The 15,214-nt window shown below is 46.3% G+C and overlaps 1 protein-coding gene across 4 annotated transcripts in view; it reads right to left on the bottom strand.

The window, feature by feature from the left end:
* MTOR (mechanistic target of rapamycin kinase) overlaps nt 1-15,214 on the bottom strand; it is a 105,151-nt gene that overhangs the window by 89,111 nt on the left and 826 nt on the right. For 2 of the 4 annotated variants that reach the window (XM_081923370.1, XM_081923368.1), the window contains exons 2-13: nt 13,777-13,939; nt 13,151-13,259; nt 11,270-11,502; nt 10,335-10,535; nt 9,895-10,029; nt 7,858-8,130; nt 6,074-6,182; nt 5,136-5,322; nt 4,348-4,476; nt 2,082-2,326; nt 1,727-1,942; nt 716-921 (exon numbers count right to left, since the gene is read on the bottom strand). In XM_081923370.1, coding sequence (XP_081779496.1) covers nt 716-921; nt 1,727-1,942; nt 2,082-2,326; nt 4,348-4,476; nt 5,136-5,322; nt 6,074-6,182; nt 7,858-8,130; nt 9,895-10,029; nt 10,335-10,535; nt 11,270-11,502; nt 13,151-13,259; nt 13,777-13,896 — 2,163 coding nt within the window. In that variant the 5' untranslated portion in view covers nt 13,897-13,939. Of the gene's footprint in view, nt 1-715; nt 922-1,726; nt 1,943-2,081; nt 2,327-4,347; nt 4,480-5,135; nt 5,323-6,073; nt 6,183-7,857; nt 8,131-9,894; nt 10,030-10,334; nt 10,536-11,269; nt 11,503-13,150; nt 13,260-13,776; nt 13,940-15,214 lie in introns of all 4 variants that reach the window. The other 2 variants (XM_081923369.1, XM_081923367.1) reach the window with 1 other exon arrangement.

Consider the following 15,214-nt stretch of genomic DNA (forward strand, 5'->3'; position numbering starts at 1 on the left):
GGTATGGTCTGGGGCTAGGTGACTCACAAGCCTAGCAATCAACAAGGTTCAAGGAAGCTTTTAGGTTTTAAATCTCAACTCAAGACAGGCTACGTGAGATCCCTCACATCTTCAACGGTTTTCCCACCTTCCAATCTGAGCACCCATACAGGTCAGGCTTAACAAGTTAACTCCATATTCCCCAAGCAATGATACTAGACATGACAGTTCAATTCATTTCCTTCCCCATGTGACACAGTACAAGGCAGATTCTTCTCTCGCTATGACAAGGTCCCTTAAACAAAACCTAGAGAAGTGCACCTGGAACGTGGTCAAAACAAGGGTGTAGTGAAAGAGTTACAGTTCCCAGAGTGGTTTAACAGTCAATCCCTTTTCTCAGGGAACTCTGAGAATTGTAGGTCCGCAAGGGGAATAGATGGGTCTCTTAACAGCTTTAAGCACCCTTAACAAATTATAGCTCCCAGAATTCTCCAAGGGAGGTCATGACTGGTTAGTGGTTCCACAGTGCTTTAAATGTATGGTGCAAATGTGGCCTCAGAGTAGACCCACTGAAATTAATAAACTTAAGTGAGTCACATCCATTAACTTCAATGAGTCAACTCTAGCATTGGATAAAACCCGATCACCTCTGAACTGGAGCAGGGCTCCCTGTGCTTCCAGGGCCACACAGTTTTACCTTCTTGGTGCCACTCCGAAATCTTCCAACTCCCATTACCTGAATCAGCATCTTGCGTAGGAATGGCATGACAAAAGCCGGGTTCATGCTGCTCAGCCGGCCCACGGTGCAGATGCCGAGTTCGCGGATTTCAAACACCTGGTCATTCAGGGCTACAAAAAGAGCCTGCAAGTTCTCCGCCTGGGCCAGGTGTGCGTCAAATCGCTCATCCAGGGAGGCCAGCACACAGTATCGGATGTCAGGGTCTGAAAGAGCACATTTGAGCAGGAGGTGCTTGAGTGAAGCCTAGTTTAACAGTGCTGAATGATATAGTCAAATCACAGGGAGGGCATTGCTTCTGTGCCTGTTCTCTTGCTAGACGAAGACATAGAAATGCCAGAAGCCGCCTCATACTGGGTCCGTCCAGTCCAGTAATGTCTGTTCTGATTGGCAATGGCTCTCTAGGGGAAGGGTGGCTAATTCCCAAAAACTCCACTGATTTTGGCAGCAATAACAGGGAGATACAAAGTAGACACCCCAATGAGCTCAGCATCCCAATGACCCTCTCTGATCTATCAACTGATGAGTGGGGAGAGGTCAAGAAACCAAACTGGGGAGGTGTGCCTGGGCATGTATATTTAAGATTATGAGAGCATATGTAGTGACCACACCCACTTCTGACCACTAGCATGCTTCCTCCAGCCCCTCAGAAAGTGGGCCAAATGCGAATGGAGCCTTTTGGCCAAAAAAGGTTAGGCAGCCCTGTTCTGCGGTCTTAGGGAAAAATATATGTTGCCCATCATTTACTACTCGATTGTTTTCAACAGAGATGCCAGGAACTGGATCTGGGACCTTCCAAAGAAGGTGCTCTCTTACTAGTGTTGTTCTCCAGGAGCTGGCATATCACAGCACCCTGAAAAACTGATTATTGGGTGTTAAACTGCTGGCCTACCCAATGATCAGAACAGCAAGATTAAAACAGAAGGGGGTGGGCACTGTTCATATCCTTTGCTGGGAACCTGATAATAGCACCATAGAAGTGACAAGCCTACCCCTGGCCTCGGCACTCACCTGGGTCTGTGATACCGACCACCAACAGTTTGCTGAGGACATCCGCCACCACCTGCACAGCAGTCTGGCTGACGACATGGGTGTGCCCGCTAATCAAGTGAATGGACGGCGTGAGCAGGCGCGAACATGTGCGAGCAGCCTCCATCCGGACCTCCTTGTGCTCGCTGTTGAGGAAGTGGTCCGCACAGTGCCGGACAAACTGAGTCAGTGAATGCCCTAAAAGGGAAGGGGGGGTGGAACGGATGGATAAAATATTTTGCTGCCACTCTCACGCATGAGACGCAAGGCAGGGGGTGACCCTGCTGCCCCTCTTATTTAGGATTTCAACTTGTTTCCTCCCGCTGCTGTCACTCACCTTCAAACTCAAAGCTGCCCAGGGTGCGGAGCGCAAGTGTGGTGCTGCCCACATCGTTGGTCTCAGGGATATTGGTGAGGCTGGGAGAAGCCAGCTGGTGGGCCAAGCCTTTTGGCATGCCTGGGTGGCGCAGGGGCCTGTGCATCAGAACCATGGAGAGCATCTTCAGCAGCCCGTCCTGGATCTCCTTCTTCAGCTGGGGGATCTGGCGACTCAAGTCGTACAGCACAGCCGTCAGGGCAGGGCTGAGGGCAAGACAGAGGTCCACACAGGTCCTTTAGCTTGGCAAGTCATTAAGCAGGGGTTCAAATCCTTTTGCAGTTCTCTCCTCATTCTCTAAGCTGGAAATGGAGAACTTGTGCCCCTCCAGATGTTACCAGGGTACAAATCCCATCAGCCACTGGCAGCACAGCCAATGGTTAGGAATGATTGGAGTTGTAATCCAGCAACACCTGGAGAGTTACAGATTCCCCACTTCTGCCCCAGTCCAATAGTCCAGTCTTATCGGGCAAACTCTTTTGCAGGCTTTGCTGATGTCAAAGCCCACAAAAGATTTTTTAAAAAAAAATCAAAGTCATTTGGGTCTATTAGGAAAAGTCTCTCTAGCTTTCTCTGACACACAAATTAAAAAATCATCAGAAATGTCTTGGCAGAGTCCTTCCAGGCCTGAAAACAATTCCGGCCTCAGACTAGTTGCCTGGATATAATTCCCAAAAGTTGCCAGACTCCTACCAAGAGGGTTGTGGCAGGTCAGGAGACAAAAGAATTCAGCTCTCAAACTTGCCCCACTGGTAATAATGATTAATAAAAATTTATTGCTTGTTTGCTTGGGCATTTGCCTCACAGGAGATATTTAAAATGACAGAAGTGGACATTGAGGCCTTCAGAGGAATTCATGTGGAATTCTGGAAATACTTTAAATACCAGCACAGACTCCATTCTGGAGAGACACATGGAGAACTTGACATTTCACTGAAAAACAGCAGCTTCCTCAGAGCTAACAACACATGCTTCACTCTGCATACCCACTACACCTGATAGAGGTGCACAAGACGATTAACAGCAGAATCCTAAACTTGCACGACGCCAGGATTAGGAATACCACCCCTGCAATGCCAGCAGAATGCTCACTGCATCCAGTGCAAAGCCAGCTCAAGAGGGGGAAAGAAAAACACACGGGTTGAATAAACAAAAACTCTGCCAGTGCCCACCAATTGGGAACTGTGCCAGCAGCGACACCCATGTACCAACAACACAGGAAGGCGAGCCAATGGATTCCTGATGATGGGGACACACGTGCTCCCAGCAAACACCCCTGCATCATTATTCGTTATTATTAAAATTCTATCTGGCCCTTTCTCTCAAATGAGGTCCATGTCAGTAATTAAACAATGCAATTAATACTTTGAAAAAGAGTCAAAACTTCTGGGATGCTTCAGCACAAACATGCACACATAGCCAATGCTCTCCTGGCAAGATAGCTGTAATGGGTGGCATGGGGTAACACACTTAAACTGTATCTTATATCCCTTCAACTCCATTCTTCAGAGGTGGAGCCCAAGGGATGCATTCCTGCATGGGCAACACATGCCAGTATGGGATAGGGGCCAGAGGCAAAAAACAAGTGGGGCAATGGATGCTGCTCTCACCTTTGTACAGTAAGCTACAGAAGTCAGGTATTAAGACATCACAACACCCACATCCCTCCATCCCGGCAAGTGGGAGAAACTGTCAACAGTTCAAGGACACATTCCAGCCAGGCAAAAGCACTCAAGGAGGAGAGTCCTGGGGAGAGTCCAGAGGGCCGGATCAAAATGCCTCAAGGGCCCCATTGTTTCCCAGCCCTGCAGGGAACACTGCTGCACTTAAACAAGAGGCATGTGTCTGCAACCATGAAGTGGGCATGCACCAAGGAGAAGCCACCAAGTGCAACAGCTCACTTGATGTTTCAGATGTATTTGGGGTAGTACTAACTAAGTATTACCCAGGGCAGACCCACTGGAGCTAAGTTAATCATGGCCATTAATTTCAGTGCATCCGCTCTGAGCAGAACTAGCACTAGAGACAAACCCTGCCTCCTCCAGGTTTGCTGTAATGTTTGCAGCAGGACCCATAAAGAACATGCTGGAAATGTGAGTGGTGCTTAAAGCCTGAAGCGGAGCCCTAGCCAGTTGTATCTTTTGAAAAAAGGCTAGTGGTTAACAGAGGGAAACGCAAACCCACAAGTGCCACATAGTGGCTGGCAGAGGTAACGGATAATCCCTACCTCAGTCCTACAGCCAGCATGGGTTCCAGAAGCTCCTTGATGTCTTGCTGGATGGAGGGCCCCATCGCACGTGCCAGCATACTGATACAGGTAAAGACGGTGGCATCCACCTGCACCGACTTCTGCCTCCTGCTGAAGTGAATCAGAATTACAGTTTCAAGAAGAAGGAAGTGTCATCCTGAATATCATCCTATTTGTATAACCATTTCTCCTGCCTCCTACTGTCCCCCAAGACAAAGGTTAACAGGATGCAAACACCACCTAAGGACGAGTCAGAAGAAAACCCAGTGGGCGTGTTATTATTATTATTATTACTATTACCATTATCAATTTGTAAGATCCCAGGGCAGGTTACCACAATTAAAATATAGGTTTTGTGTGTGTGTGTGTGTGTGCACGCGCGTGCATGTGTGCGTAACATGTGTGCGTTCTATTTGTGTGTGTGCATGTCTCTATATATGTATGTGTATAAAATATATCAATGACTCATAGGTGGTTTGTGTGAATTTGTTAACATTTTGTGCAAATGCATTAATGGAATAATGTAATTACACTTAGGTTTTTAAATATGTCCTGAGAAGCTTGGAAACCTTTAAATCATATTAATTATAATTTTGGCATAAGCCCAATTCTGGGCAGCTTCTGTATGTTTCAAAAGAAAACACCAGGCAAAAAATCATTCCCTCCCACAGATCACAGTTCGGAGATTATCATTTAAAAGGGAAACCTGTGAACACTTTTAAAAGACATCACAGCCGTCTCCTGACCTTTGCATGCAGCACACTCACTTATGGGTAAGATCCTTTGGTGGGAGGGCAGCCTTGATAATTTCAAGGACTTTGGGAAGGTACACCTGGAATTCTGATCTCACAGCCACGGAGAGCAAGCCCAAGGCCTGGAAAGCGGCAGTTCGCTCCTTCTCTTTTTTGACGCAGCTCAGCACGTGGTTCATGGTGTCCGGAAGGTAGTGGTCAGCTGGCCAAACGTTCACATGAAGAGAGGAGAGAAGAAGCACAAGCAACATTATTTCGGGGTTGCATTTGTTCAGTGAGAAAGAGGTTACTGGCCAAATCTGCTCACAAATTTGTTTACCACAAGCCCGGCTATCAAATGTAGGTGGGCGATTTTTGGTTAAAAGTTGCTGGAAACAGCAAGAGGGGAGAGTGCTCTTGCACTTGAGTCCTGCTTGTGGGTTTCCCAAAGGCATCTGGTTGGCCACTGTGAGAATGGGATGCTGGACTTGATGGGCCAGTGGCCTGATCCAGTAAGGCTTTTATTATGTTGGGTCCTGCTTGTGGGTCCTTACCTAGTGAGTGAGGAAGGAAAGGGAGTTTGCTTATGCTCAGAGGTCATTCACAGCCACCAGTCAGTAGGCACAGAGGAATAACAGCCGTGGCTAAGGCATGGCCCTGATTCCAGGGCACCAAGAAACACTCAGTTGAAAGTAAGCACAGAATCTGGAAGTTCTACCCCAGCCTTTCCCAAGCTGGAGCACTTCAGATATTTTGGACTACCACTTCCATCAGCCTCAGCTAGCATAGTTGTAGCAGTAGGATATATTCCACCCAGTCACCACCAATCTGTAGTAGAATAGGTATGTTCCATTCTGTGCAGGAATAGCAAATGGGTTTGCTCCTGCAGTCCCATCTTCTCCACCAGTTGCCTCCTGCAAAATGAAATTTTAAAATCCCACCTCTGAAAAAGCAGCATGCAAGAGCTCTTTTACCTGTGAAAGCAGAAGGACGAAAAGCTGCCAGGCGTGGCAGTAAGCTGAGGACAGTCATTTGGATCAGAGAGTTCTTGCTGCTTCGGCACTTCAGAACCCAGTAGCACACCTGAGAGACAGACAAAAGGTAAAAGGGTGTTATGGCAACAGAACAGAAAGCGAGGCTTGAGATGTATGGTTGGGCTATTCCACTCCAGACTGCAGATGTGTGGGTGGTTGTTAAGAGATGTGAAGGGCTGCGATAGCAACCAGAGGGGTCTTTCCCCCCTGCAATTTTTCCAGTGGGGAAAAAAATGGAGATCTGAGGATAAATGGGGGCAAAACCTCTCATGAACAATTTTCTTTTGTAGAATAGTGAGAGAAATGCACTTCAAGGGATAGTTTTAAAACATTGTTTGAGATACACTTCAGTCCCTCTAAAATGGTTTAAAATCTGCAATACACAGGAAGTTCAATGGCTGTCTACTGTAGAATTATTTATCAGTAATTATCTATATTATTATTTGTTGTTTTGTTGTTGTTGTTATTATTTTCAATTTATATGCTGTCCTTTATCAAAAGATCATAGGACAGTGTACAACATTAAGAACACTTTATGGAACATAGTTGTAAAAACATAATAAAAAGTATAATAATAGATAGCATAATAAAAAAATAATCACAGTAACTTTAACTTTAGTATTAGACACATACATTGGTTTGTATCCCACTCAAGTCTCACCGAAAGCAGACCCACTGAAATTGATAGACCCAAGTTAGTTATGTCCATTCATTTCAAGGGGATGTATAGCCTATACAGAGTAGGCCCACCAATATTAATGGACATGGCTAACTAAGGTCTGTTAATTTCAATGGGTATATTCTGAGCAAGACCAGTACAGTATTGGATGTAACCCATTAGACCTACTCCGAACAGGACAAATTCTGGCTATCTGAATGGGAGCCAGAGTCAACTCATATAGAACCGGCAGAGAACCAGAACCAAATGGGAGGGATCTCATTACCTTTTTCTGGGAAGCTGGGACTGTTGCATTCAATGCAAGACTGTCTGTGGGAGTTGGCAAAGAAGGGAAGAGGTCCCTGAAAGTTGTGGCTTGTAACTCTGAAATGAGCATGGTGAGGTTACTCCAGTCCTTCTCTGTTCCTTTCCAGGATGGAAAGGATAGAAGGTTTGTATGGAGAAGTTCTCTGTCCATCAAACCTCATCTAAACGAATGTCCTTTGCTCCTTGTATTTTTGCATTGATCAATGGTTTCTAATAAATAGCTCTGACTGTCATGTACACACAAAATAATGTTTTATTTAAACACTACTGATTTTCACATTTGAACCCATGTCAGATCATAAGCTGGGATATGAAACTATGGATGAAGTTAATTTACAAAACCATTTGCACTGACTTGAAGTTATGTCTGATTTCACAAACTATACTATGGGTCTTTGCTCTGCCTTAGGAGGCTGGTACACTGCAGAAAGAAGGACCTTACAAGCTGAGCAGACAAAAAAGCAGCACAGTATCACGGCTGGTCTGTTGCATGCATGGAACAGATTGCTGCAATGGCTGAAATGAGCCACATTCACTGCTGTACCCATCAACAAATAAGTATGACCGCAGAGTTTGTTCAGAGGGAAATTTTGAACTGGGCGCATAAATTATCTCTCTTCAGCAACAGGTGAAAAGATGAACAGAGGGATTCCATAACTCCAAGGGATGCTATTCAAGCTGTGCCTGTCTTGTTGCAGTTTGAAGGGCAATATAAGGGGGGGGGGTGTTTCAAGCTCACCTGGTCGAACTTCTCTTCCATGAGTTCTCTGCAGCACCGACTTTCTACCAAGGTTGACTTGGGTGGGACAGGTGATGCGCCGAAACCCATTATTGGGTGGGGGCTGTAGCCCAGTAGCCCCACCAAGGCATTGGACTGCTGAGGCTGTATAGACTGGAAGCTGGAAAACGGGGTGATGTGGCGAGGTTTGGTCCCAAAGCCCAGCATGTCTTTGCAGTATTTGTCGTGCACCATCTGCTGCTGTGTAATCTCCTCCATCTCTTCTCTAAGACGCTGTGGGGAAGGGAAGGAAGAGGATGTTTAATGCTGCTTTTCCTGGCCACCCACCCCAGCATGGAAGGCAACAGAAGATCAGCCCGCTTGGGCTTCTCCTACCAGATGCCCTCCAGATTTTTTGGGCTACAGTTCCTGTCAGTGTGGCCTATGATCATTTACCGTATTTTTCGCACCATAGGACGCACTTTTTCCCCTCCAAAAATGAAGGGGAAATGTGTGTGCGTCCTATGGTGCGAATGCAGGCTTTCGCTGAAGCCTGGAGAGTGAGAGGGGTCGGTGCGCACCGACCCCTCAGGCTCTCCAGGCTTGGCACACCTCTCCGCAAGCAGCGGGAGCCCAGCGCTGGGCTCCCGCTGCTTGCGGAGAGTTGCCAGCATGCCGAAGCCTGCGCGCGCTGAGATCAGCGCGCCCAGGCTTCGCGGGCCTCTCCGCAAGCAGCAGGAGCGCACCCGCTTCTTGCGGAGAGTTGCCAGCATGCCGAAGCCTGCGCGTGCTGAAATCAGCGCGCCCAAGCTTCGCGGACCTCTCCGCAAGCAGCGGGAGCGCTCCCACGGCTTGCAGAGAGCTGCCTGTTTGGGGGCTGGGGTCGGGGAAAGCTCGAGCTTCCCCCGCCCCAGCCCCGCACCTGGGGGGGAAATAATTTTTTCCCCTTTATTTCCCCCCCAAAAAACTGGGTGCGCCCTATGGTCCGGTGCGCCCTATGGTGCGCAAAATACGGTACCTCTTTGTTACATGTCTATACCTGAGCTTCCATGCAGCCTCCTCCACTAAATACACACAGCACTATCATTCCCAATACCCCCTAAAGCAGGCATGGCCCAACTCGGCCCTCCAGCTGTTTTGGGACTACAATTCCCATCATCCCTGACCACTGGTCCTGTTAGCTAGGGATGATGGGAGTTGTAGTCCCAAAACAGCTGGAGGGCCAAATTTGGCCATGCCTGTCCAAAGGAGATGAAATCAGAGATAAATCCAGTTCATCCGCTGTGCAGCTATGTCCTAAGAAAATGAGCAAAAAGAGCAGGGGGAGAAGGATATATTCTAAAAAATCAAAACAAGATCCTTTGTTTCAGGTTAGCATTGAAGATGGGGACTCAAGCCTGGGAAGGTTGATGAACCCAACCCGAGAACATGCTCCTGGAACACACAAGAGAGTCATTGGGTTCTATGCAAAATCTGAACACATAATTCCTTTGACCTTTTACAGTCTTGGCATATTTTGGTTGCTTTTCTGCCATTTAATGGAGGAGGAGGAGGAGTTTGAAGAGGTTGTTGGCACCTGGTTACTGCAGGCAAGTTAACAGCTCACAAATATTTGCAATGCAAGCTGACTCTAAAAAGTCATCATTGGCCCAACCAGACCGACCTCAATATATTTGTGGGCTCTGATTCAAATCAGCAACCTTAAACTAGCTGACAGAAGAACATTAAGAACTCTGCTGGATCAGGCGAATGGCACATTGTGCTCTCTCAGTGGCCAACCCGATCCCTATGTGAAGTTCACAAGCAGAACCTGAAGACAACAGCACTTTCCCTTCCTGCCGTTTCCAGCAACTGATACTTTGAAGCATTGCTGACTCCAACTGTGGAGGTGAAACATGGCCAGCAGTCACTTATAGCTGTATTGTCCCATGAATTTGTCTAATCCCCTTTTAAAGCCGTACAAGTTGGTGACGATTGCTGCCTCCTATGGGAGCTAGTTTCATAGCTCAACATCCAGAGTAGTACAACCCAGCTGTGCCCCCCTTCTTATCAACTCACCTCTCCTTCCATGCTGCTGATTCTCACCAGCTCATTAAGGATGAGCAAGGCCCCATGGATGCGGTCATCACGGTTCATACCCTTCTCCTTGGCCACAGTTTCATCAAAACCCTTCTCAGCTTCCTCGTATGTTTGCTAAAATGACATTATTATTATTACTTGGCATTTATATAGCTGTTTTTCTTACTGCTCAAACACTTGTATCTTATTCCTTCACACTGTCAAGCAAGTCAGTGTTTTATCTTCATTAACACAGAGTTGGGCAGCGAGGCTGAGAGACATGCCAGACATTGGGTGATCTTGGGTCAGTCACCACTTCTCATACTAGCCTCACAGGGTTGTTGTGGGGATTAAATGAGGAGGGGGAGCATTATTTACAATAGTGTGGCATGGATAGAAGCTTCTTCCACCCACATAAGCCCTGAAAGCTTTCTCCTTACTCGATACCACTGTGGTTTCTGCATCTCTTTTGACTCTCGCTGGGTAGTCAGGATGAGGCAGGCTCGTAAGGCAGAAACGGCTCCCTCACGGATGGCCTGCTTTGGGTCCCACACGGCCACAAAGATGTTGTCGAAAAATGGCTGCACTTGCTGGAAGAAGAAGGTGGGGACACTGATTGCCAGCTCTCGCAGAACCAAGACCTGGAGGGGAGGTAAGAGTGAAACGATAGGAGTCAGGAAGCAGAAACAAGAAATCAGATGCTTACTAACAGTGCTGGCAGGCACACACATGAGGGTCATGTCTTCTGTCTGAAGATCATACAAAGAGCAAGGTGGAGATTTGTTCATACCCCACTTCTAACTCACGAGACCAAACTAGATACAACAGTAAATGCGGCTCTGCATTTAACACACAGGTTTTTTGAGAAAAATAAATAGCATCTGCTGGGGGAGGAAGTTTAATAATTATCAAGGTCACAACAGGAGTGGATGGAGAGTTTAATTGTTTCCTCCCCTGCTGTGGTCCTAAGGAGAAACATATCTGAATCTGGTGCTTGCTTGGGGGGTGGGAATCCCCTATTGAGCAGGGTTGAGCATCATCAACAGGTTACAATTCCAAAAGTTAATTTGGGGAAAGCAGAGTCTTAAGCTGGTATAAACCCAAACACATGTTTCATAGCACAATATGCCCTTAGAGCGGTTAACTTCCTGGACAACCCTGCCTTATGTTATGGTGCAAAGTTTGGTGTTTCAAAACAGCACTGGTTAAATGTATGGTTGGGTAGGGAAGACACTGAGATGAGGAAGGAAAAACAGTGGAAGACATGACCAAGGCTTAGGCATTTGCTCCCAGCTCCGGATCTCCCCTTGAAGTACCTCTCCTGAAATCCTCAAAAGCCCTGCAAGCTGTTTGCATCCAAAGAATGGACTCTTACCGCCGCGTGCCTCCGTCCTTCATTTCTGTCGGCTCCCAGCCACTCCAGAGCCCGCTTCACTTCAAACTCGACGTATTCTGCTGTGAAGGTGTCACCTGCCATGGCCAGGCGCCCAATGGCCTTGGAGGCCATCTCCATAACAACGGGGTCATTTGAGGGAAGGAGATTCCTTAGGTAATTGGCAAACCTGCCAATGCGGGTGACATTGCCTCCCTCAACGCCAATTAGGCTCGCTGGGGAAATGAAAAGAAAAATGCCAGGGGGGTGTTTCAAAAGTGCCACAGCTGGGTAAGACATTGGAAGAAAGCGAATATCCCTACAATTCACTAATTTAAACATATCCCTGCTACCTCTTCCTATACCGCAAACCACCCTAGAGAAAGACAACCCACCATTTTTGAAAATCGTAATTCAGAGGCAGGGGAAGGGCCACACTTCCACCTGGGCAACCTTCTGAGGGGCCACATGCTGTGGCTGGATAGGCGAAAGGGGTCGAAGCAATTAATGTAAACATTAGCCTACTGTACAAAGGTGCCTTCTACACACACTCACATGCCACTCCGTATCCTTCTTCCAGACAAACAAGAGGCACTGTCGGAGTTCAAGGACACATTCCAGCCAGGCAAAAACATTCCACGGGGATATGAAGTAGGTCTGAGGGGGGACTCTCTGGACTGGGGAGAGGCCAGAGATCCAGACAGAGAGGCCCAGAGGGCTTCATTTGGCCCCAGCCCTGAAGTTCTCCATCCCTGGCTTAATTGGTAAGGTGTATACAATTATCATCCCGCTCAGTAAGAGTGAACTCCGAGAGCAGATTCTTACACAGCAAAACAACACCATCCATACATAAGAGAGGTAACAGCAGGCTTGAGGGAACCCCGGGGTTTGCAGAAGGGAAAAAAGGAAAGGAAAGAAAAAAATATTTAGATTGGGAAAAAAACAAAGGATGGAGGGAACACACACACACACACACACACACACACACACACACACACCAAAAGTCTAATGATGGCTTAGCATGCTGAAGACTGCTGAACTTCTATTAGAAAAGTGGAATGGAATGGAGTATCTTGGGAAAGGAAAGGCTGGCTAGAACCCAAACAGGAATATTCAACACTGTCATATACTGAGTTGCAGGTCCCACTTGTCCAGCAGATTCTGCTGCTTACAGAACGCCGCTCTGCAGTTTCCATTCCCAATAAGCAAATATCCATCTTTTTGCCAAGCTTTTTCCTAAACAGGCCCAGCTAAGTGGAAATGAAAAATGGACAATGGGTTCACTCACTCACCCCCTCTCCAGCTAATTGGAGGTTTAGGCTCCCTGGCAGGAGAGGAGACAGCATTTCAGTTATTTACAATATTGTTTGAAGTTGTGTTTTTATGGCCACTTTGAATGTAAAAAAAAGGCTAATAATAATAATGATGATGATGATGATGATCATACTGCATGGTATAAGGCAGGAGTGACGAACATCAGGCCTGAGGCCAAATGTGCCCCCTGTCAAGTCTCTCTATCAGGCCCTTGAGACTCCATCCAGTTCCCCACTCCTAGAATAAGGGGAGGCTGTAAGGCAGCAGAACAAGCTGTTACACAGGCTTTTTTAAAATGTAGGGAATAAAATAAAAATACCCCTTTTTAAATTGTTCTCTTTGTGCATTCTGAATGGCTTTCTTGTCAAAACATTGGGTTACATTGGGTTATTTGTTAAACAAAAGAACTATTTATAAAGTGTGTGTGTGTGTGTGTGTGTGTGTGTGAGAGAGAGAGAGAGAGAGAGAGAGAGAGAGAGAGAGAGAATATACTATAACCCAATGTGACAAAAAATAAAGGAACTCTCAGCATATCAAAATTTTTGTTAGACAAAATATGCAGGCACTTACCTATGGCCAAAATGCCCCCTTTCCTCTCATTTGCATCTGAACTAGAGACAAGCTCAAAGATATGATGATTCAGCTGGTCGTAAAAACGGGTAGATTCCTCTTGGCTCATCTGTGCAGGAGAAAACAAACAAAAATGTTTGAAAAGCAGAAAGGCTTTTCCAGTCTCCATAATTGTGCGGGGGAACGGGGGAGGCAGAAATAATGAAAATTGTTAAGAACATATGACTGATCCAAACTCAAAAAAATCTCTTAGGCTTTCTCATTTGTGCCTTGGTGGAAAGGTGTTAGATGTTGGAGATGAACCAGAGTTGGGTATTGCAGCATGTGCTTTGCATGAGGAGCTTCCAGGTCCAATCCCAGGCTCTCCAATTAAAAGGGTTCAGGTATGGACAGAATGGCCTGGTGGAGGACAGTTGCCTATGAAATTTGAAAATGTTTTTAAATAGCCTGTGGGTCAAATTATTATTTAAACGGCAACCATTTACATGATGTACACGTCAAACAAAATCCAAAGAAAGGTATCTGCCCCCAGGGAGATTACAGTCTAAGTCTGACAGCAAGGACACTTCCACTCCCAGGAAAAACATATATGGAGCTCTGCCCAGCTCTCCTCCCATCTCACTCACCTCACGGAGCTCCATGGTGACATAATGCTGCAAATCTTTGGCAGCTTTTGCCCTGGCCTCTTCGTTCCGGCTCTTGAGACCACCAGCAAACTGCTGAAGGATAATGACTGTCCCCGACATGGTGGCGGCAAATCAGAGCGAGGAGCATCAAGTTCTCTGGGCCCTTAAGGAGACAGAATGACAGAAAGAGACCATTACGAACTGGTGAAAAAAGAGAAGGCTGCAGGTTCACTTCATCCCAAGTCTCTGTCATGGGGGTTATGTTTCCAGTTTACTTTGGAGATTCTGCGAAAATGGGACAGCTTCAAAAGAGAGGCATACATAATTCATCCCTATTGTATTTTGAGCATGTATGAAAGCTTTTCCTTCTTCAACAAGCTGTTACAATATTTATTTATTTAATTTCTATACCGCTTTATATTTTAAAGAAAAATCTCAAAGCGATTTACAGCATATTAAATCAATAAAACATAAATAAAACAATAGAATTCTTTATCCCACTGTTGGATAGTTCACAAGTAGTTCATGCACTGGTTGCTTCAAGACTGGATTACTGCAATGAACACTATGTGGGGCTTCCCCAACGCTTGATCTGGAAACTGCAGTTAGTGCAGAATGCTGCAGGGCGATTGCTGATGGGAGTGAGGCTTTGTCAGCATATAACACCTGTACTCAGAGATCTGCACTGATTACTGATTTGCTACCATTTCAAAAACCGAGGCGCAAAGGGCAGTCTGCAATTTCAATTGAGAAAATTGGGGGGGGGGGGTAACTCAGCGAAAGCTGTTCGACTTTTGAGGCATATCCGGAAACAGAAGCATTTACTTCTGGGTTTTTGGCATTCCAAAACCGAAATGTTCAGCTTCCGAGACACTTGAAAACCGAGGTACCAATGTGTGTGTGCGCACGCATATCTATATATATGTGTCTCTGTGTGTATTCTAATTAGCAATGACTAAATAATAATAATGATAATACCAATTACAAGCAACCCAAGTGCCATCCTTGACAGGAAGCCTAATTGAAGAGATGCAACCCTTGCAAGACCAAGTCCGTCATGTTACAGGTCTCTGATCTGATGCAACCTACTTGGATTAACGGGCACAACTAAGTTAGGCTCATTATTTGTTGTTGTTGTTGTTTATTTAAGCCCCACCTTTTTCTGACAGGGACTCCAGACTGTTTTATGGATAAAGAACAGCTGAAAACAAAACTACAATGGAAATACTCTGAGTAGGACTAGCATTGAGTTGGATACCACCTAGAAGAAGCGCTCGCTCTCTCTCTCTCTCTCTCTCTCTCTCTCTCTCTCTCTACATATATGTACAGTGGTACCTCGGGTTACATACGCTTCAGGTTACAGACTCCGCTAACCCAGAAATAGTACCTCGGGTTAAGAACTTTGCTTCAGGATGAGAACAGAAATCATGTGGCAGCA

This window comes from Podarcis melisellensis (assembly GCF_964234715.1).
Source record: "Podarcis melisellensis genome assembly, chromosome: 8".
Taxonomy (NCBI): Eukaryota; Metazoa; Chordata; class Lepidosauria; order Squamata; family Lacertidae; genus Podarcis; species Podarcis melisellensis.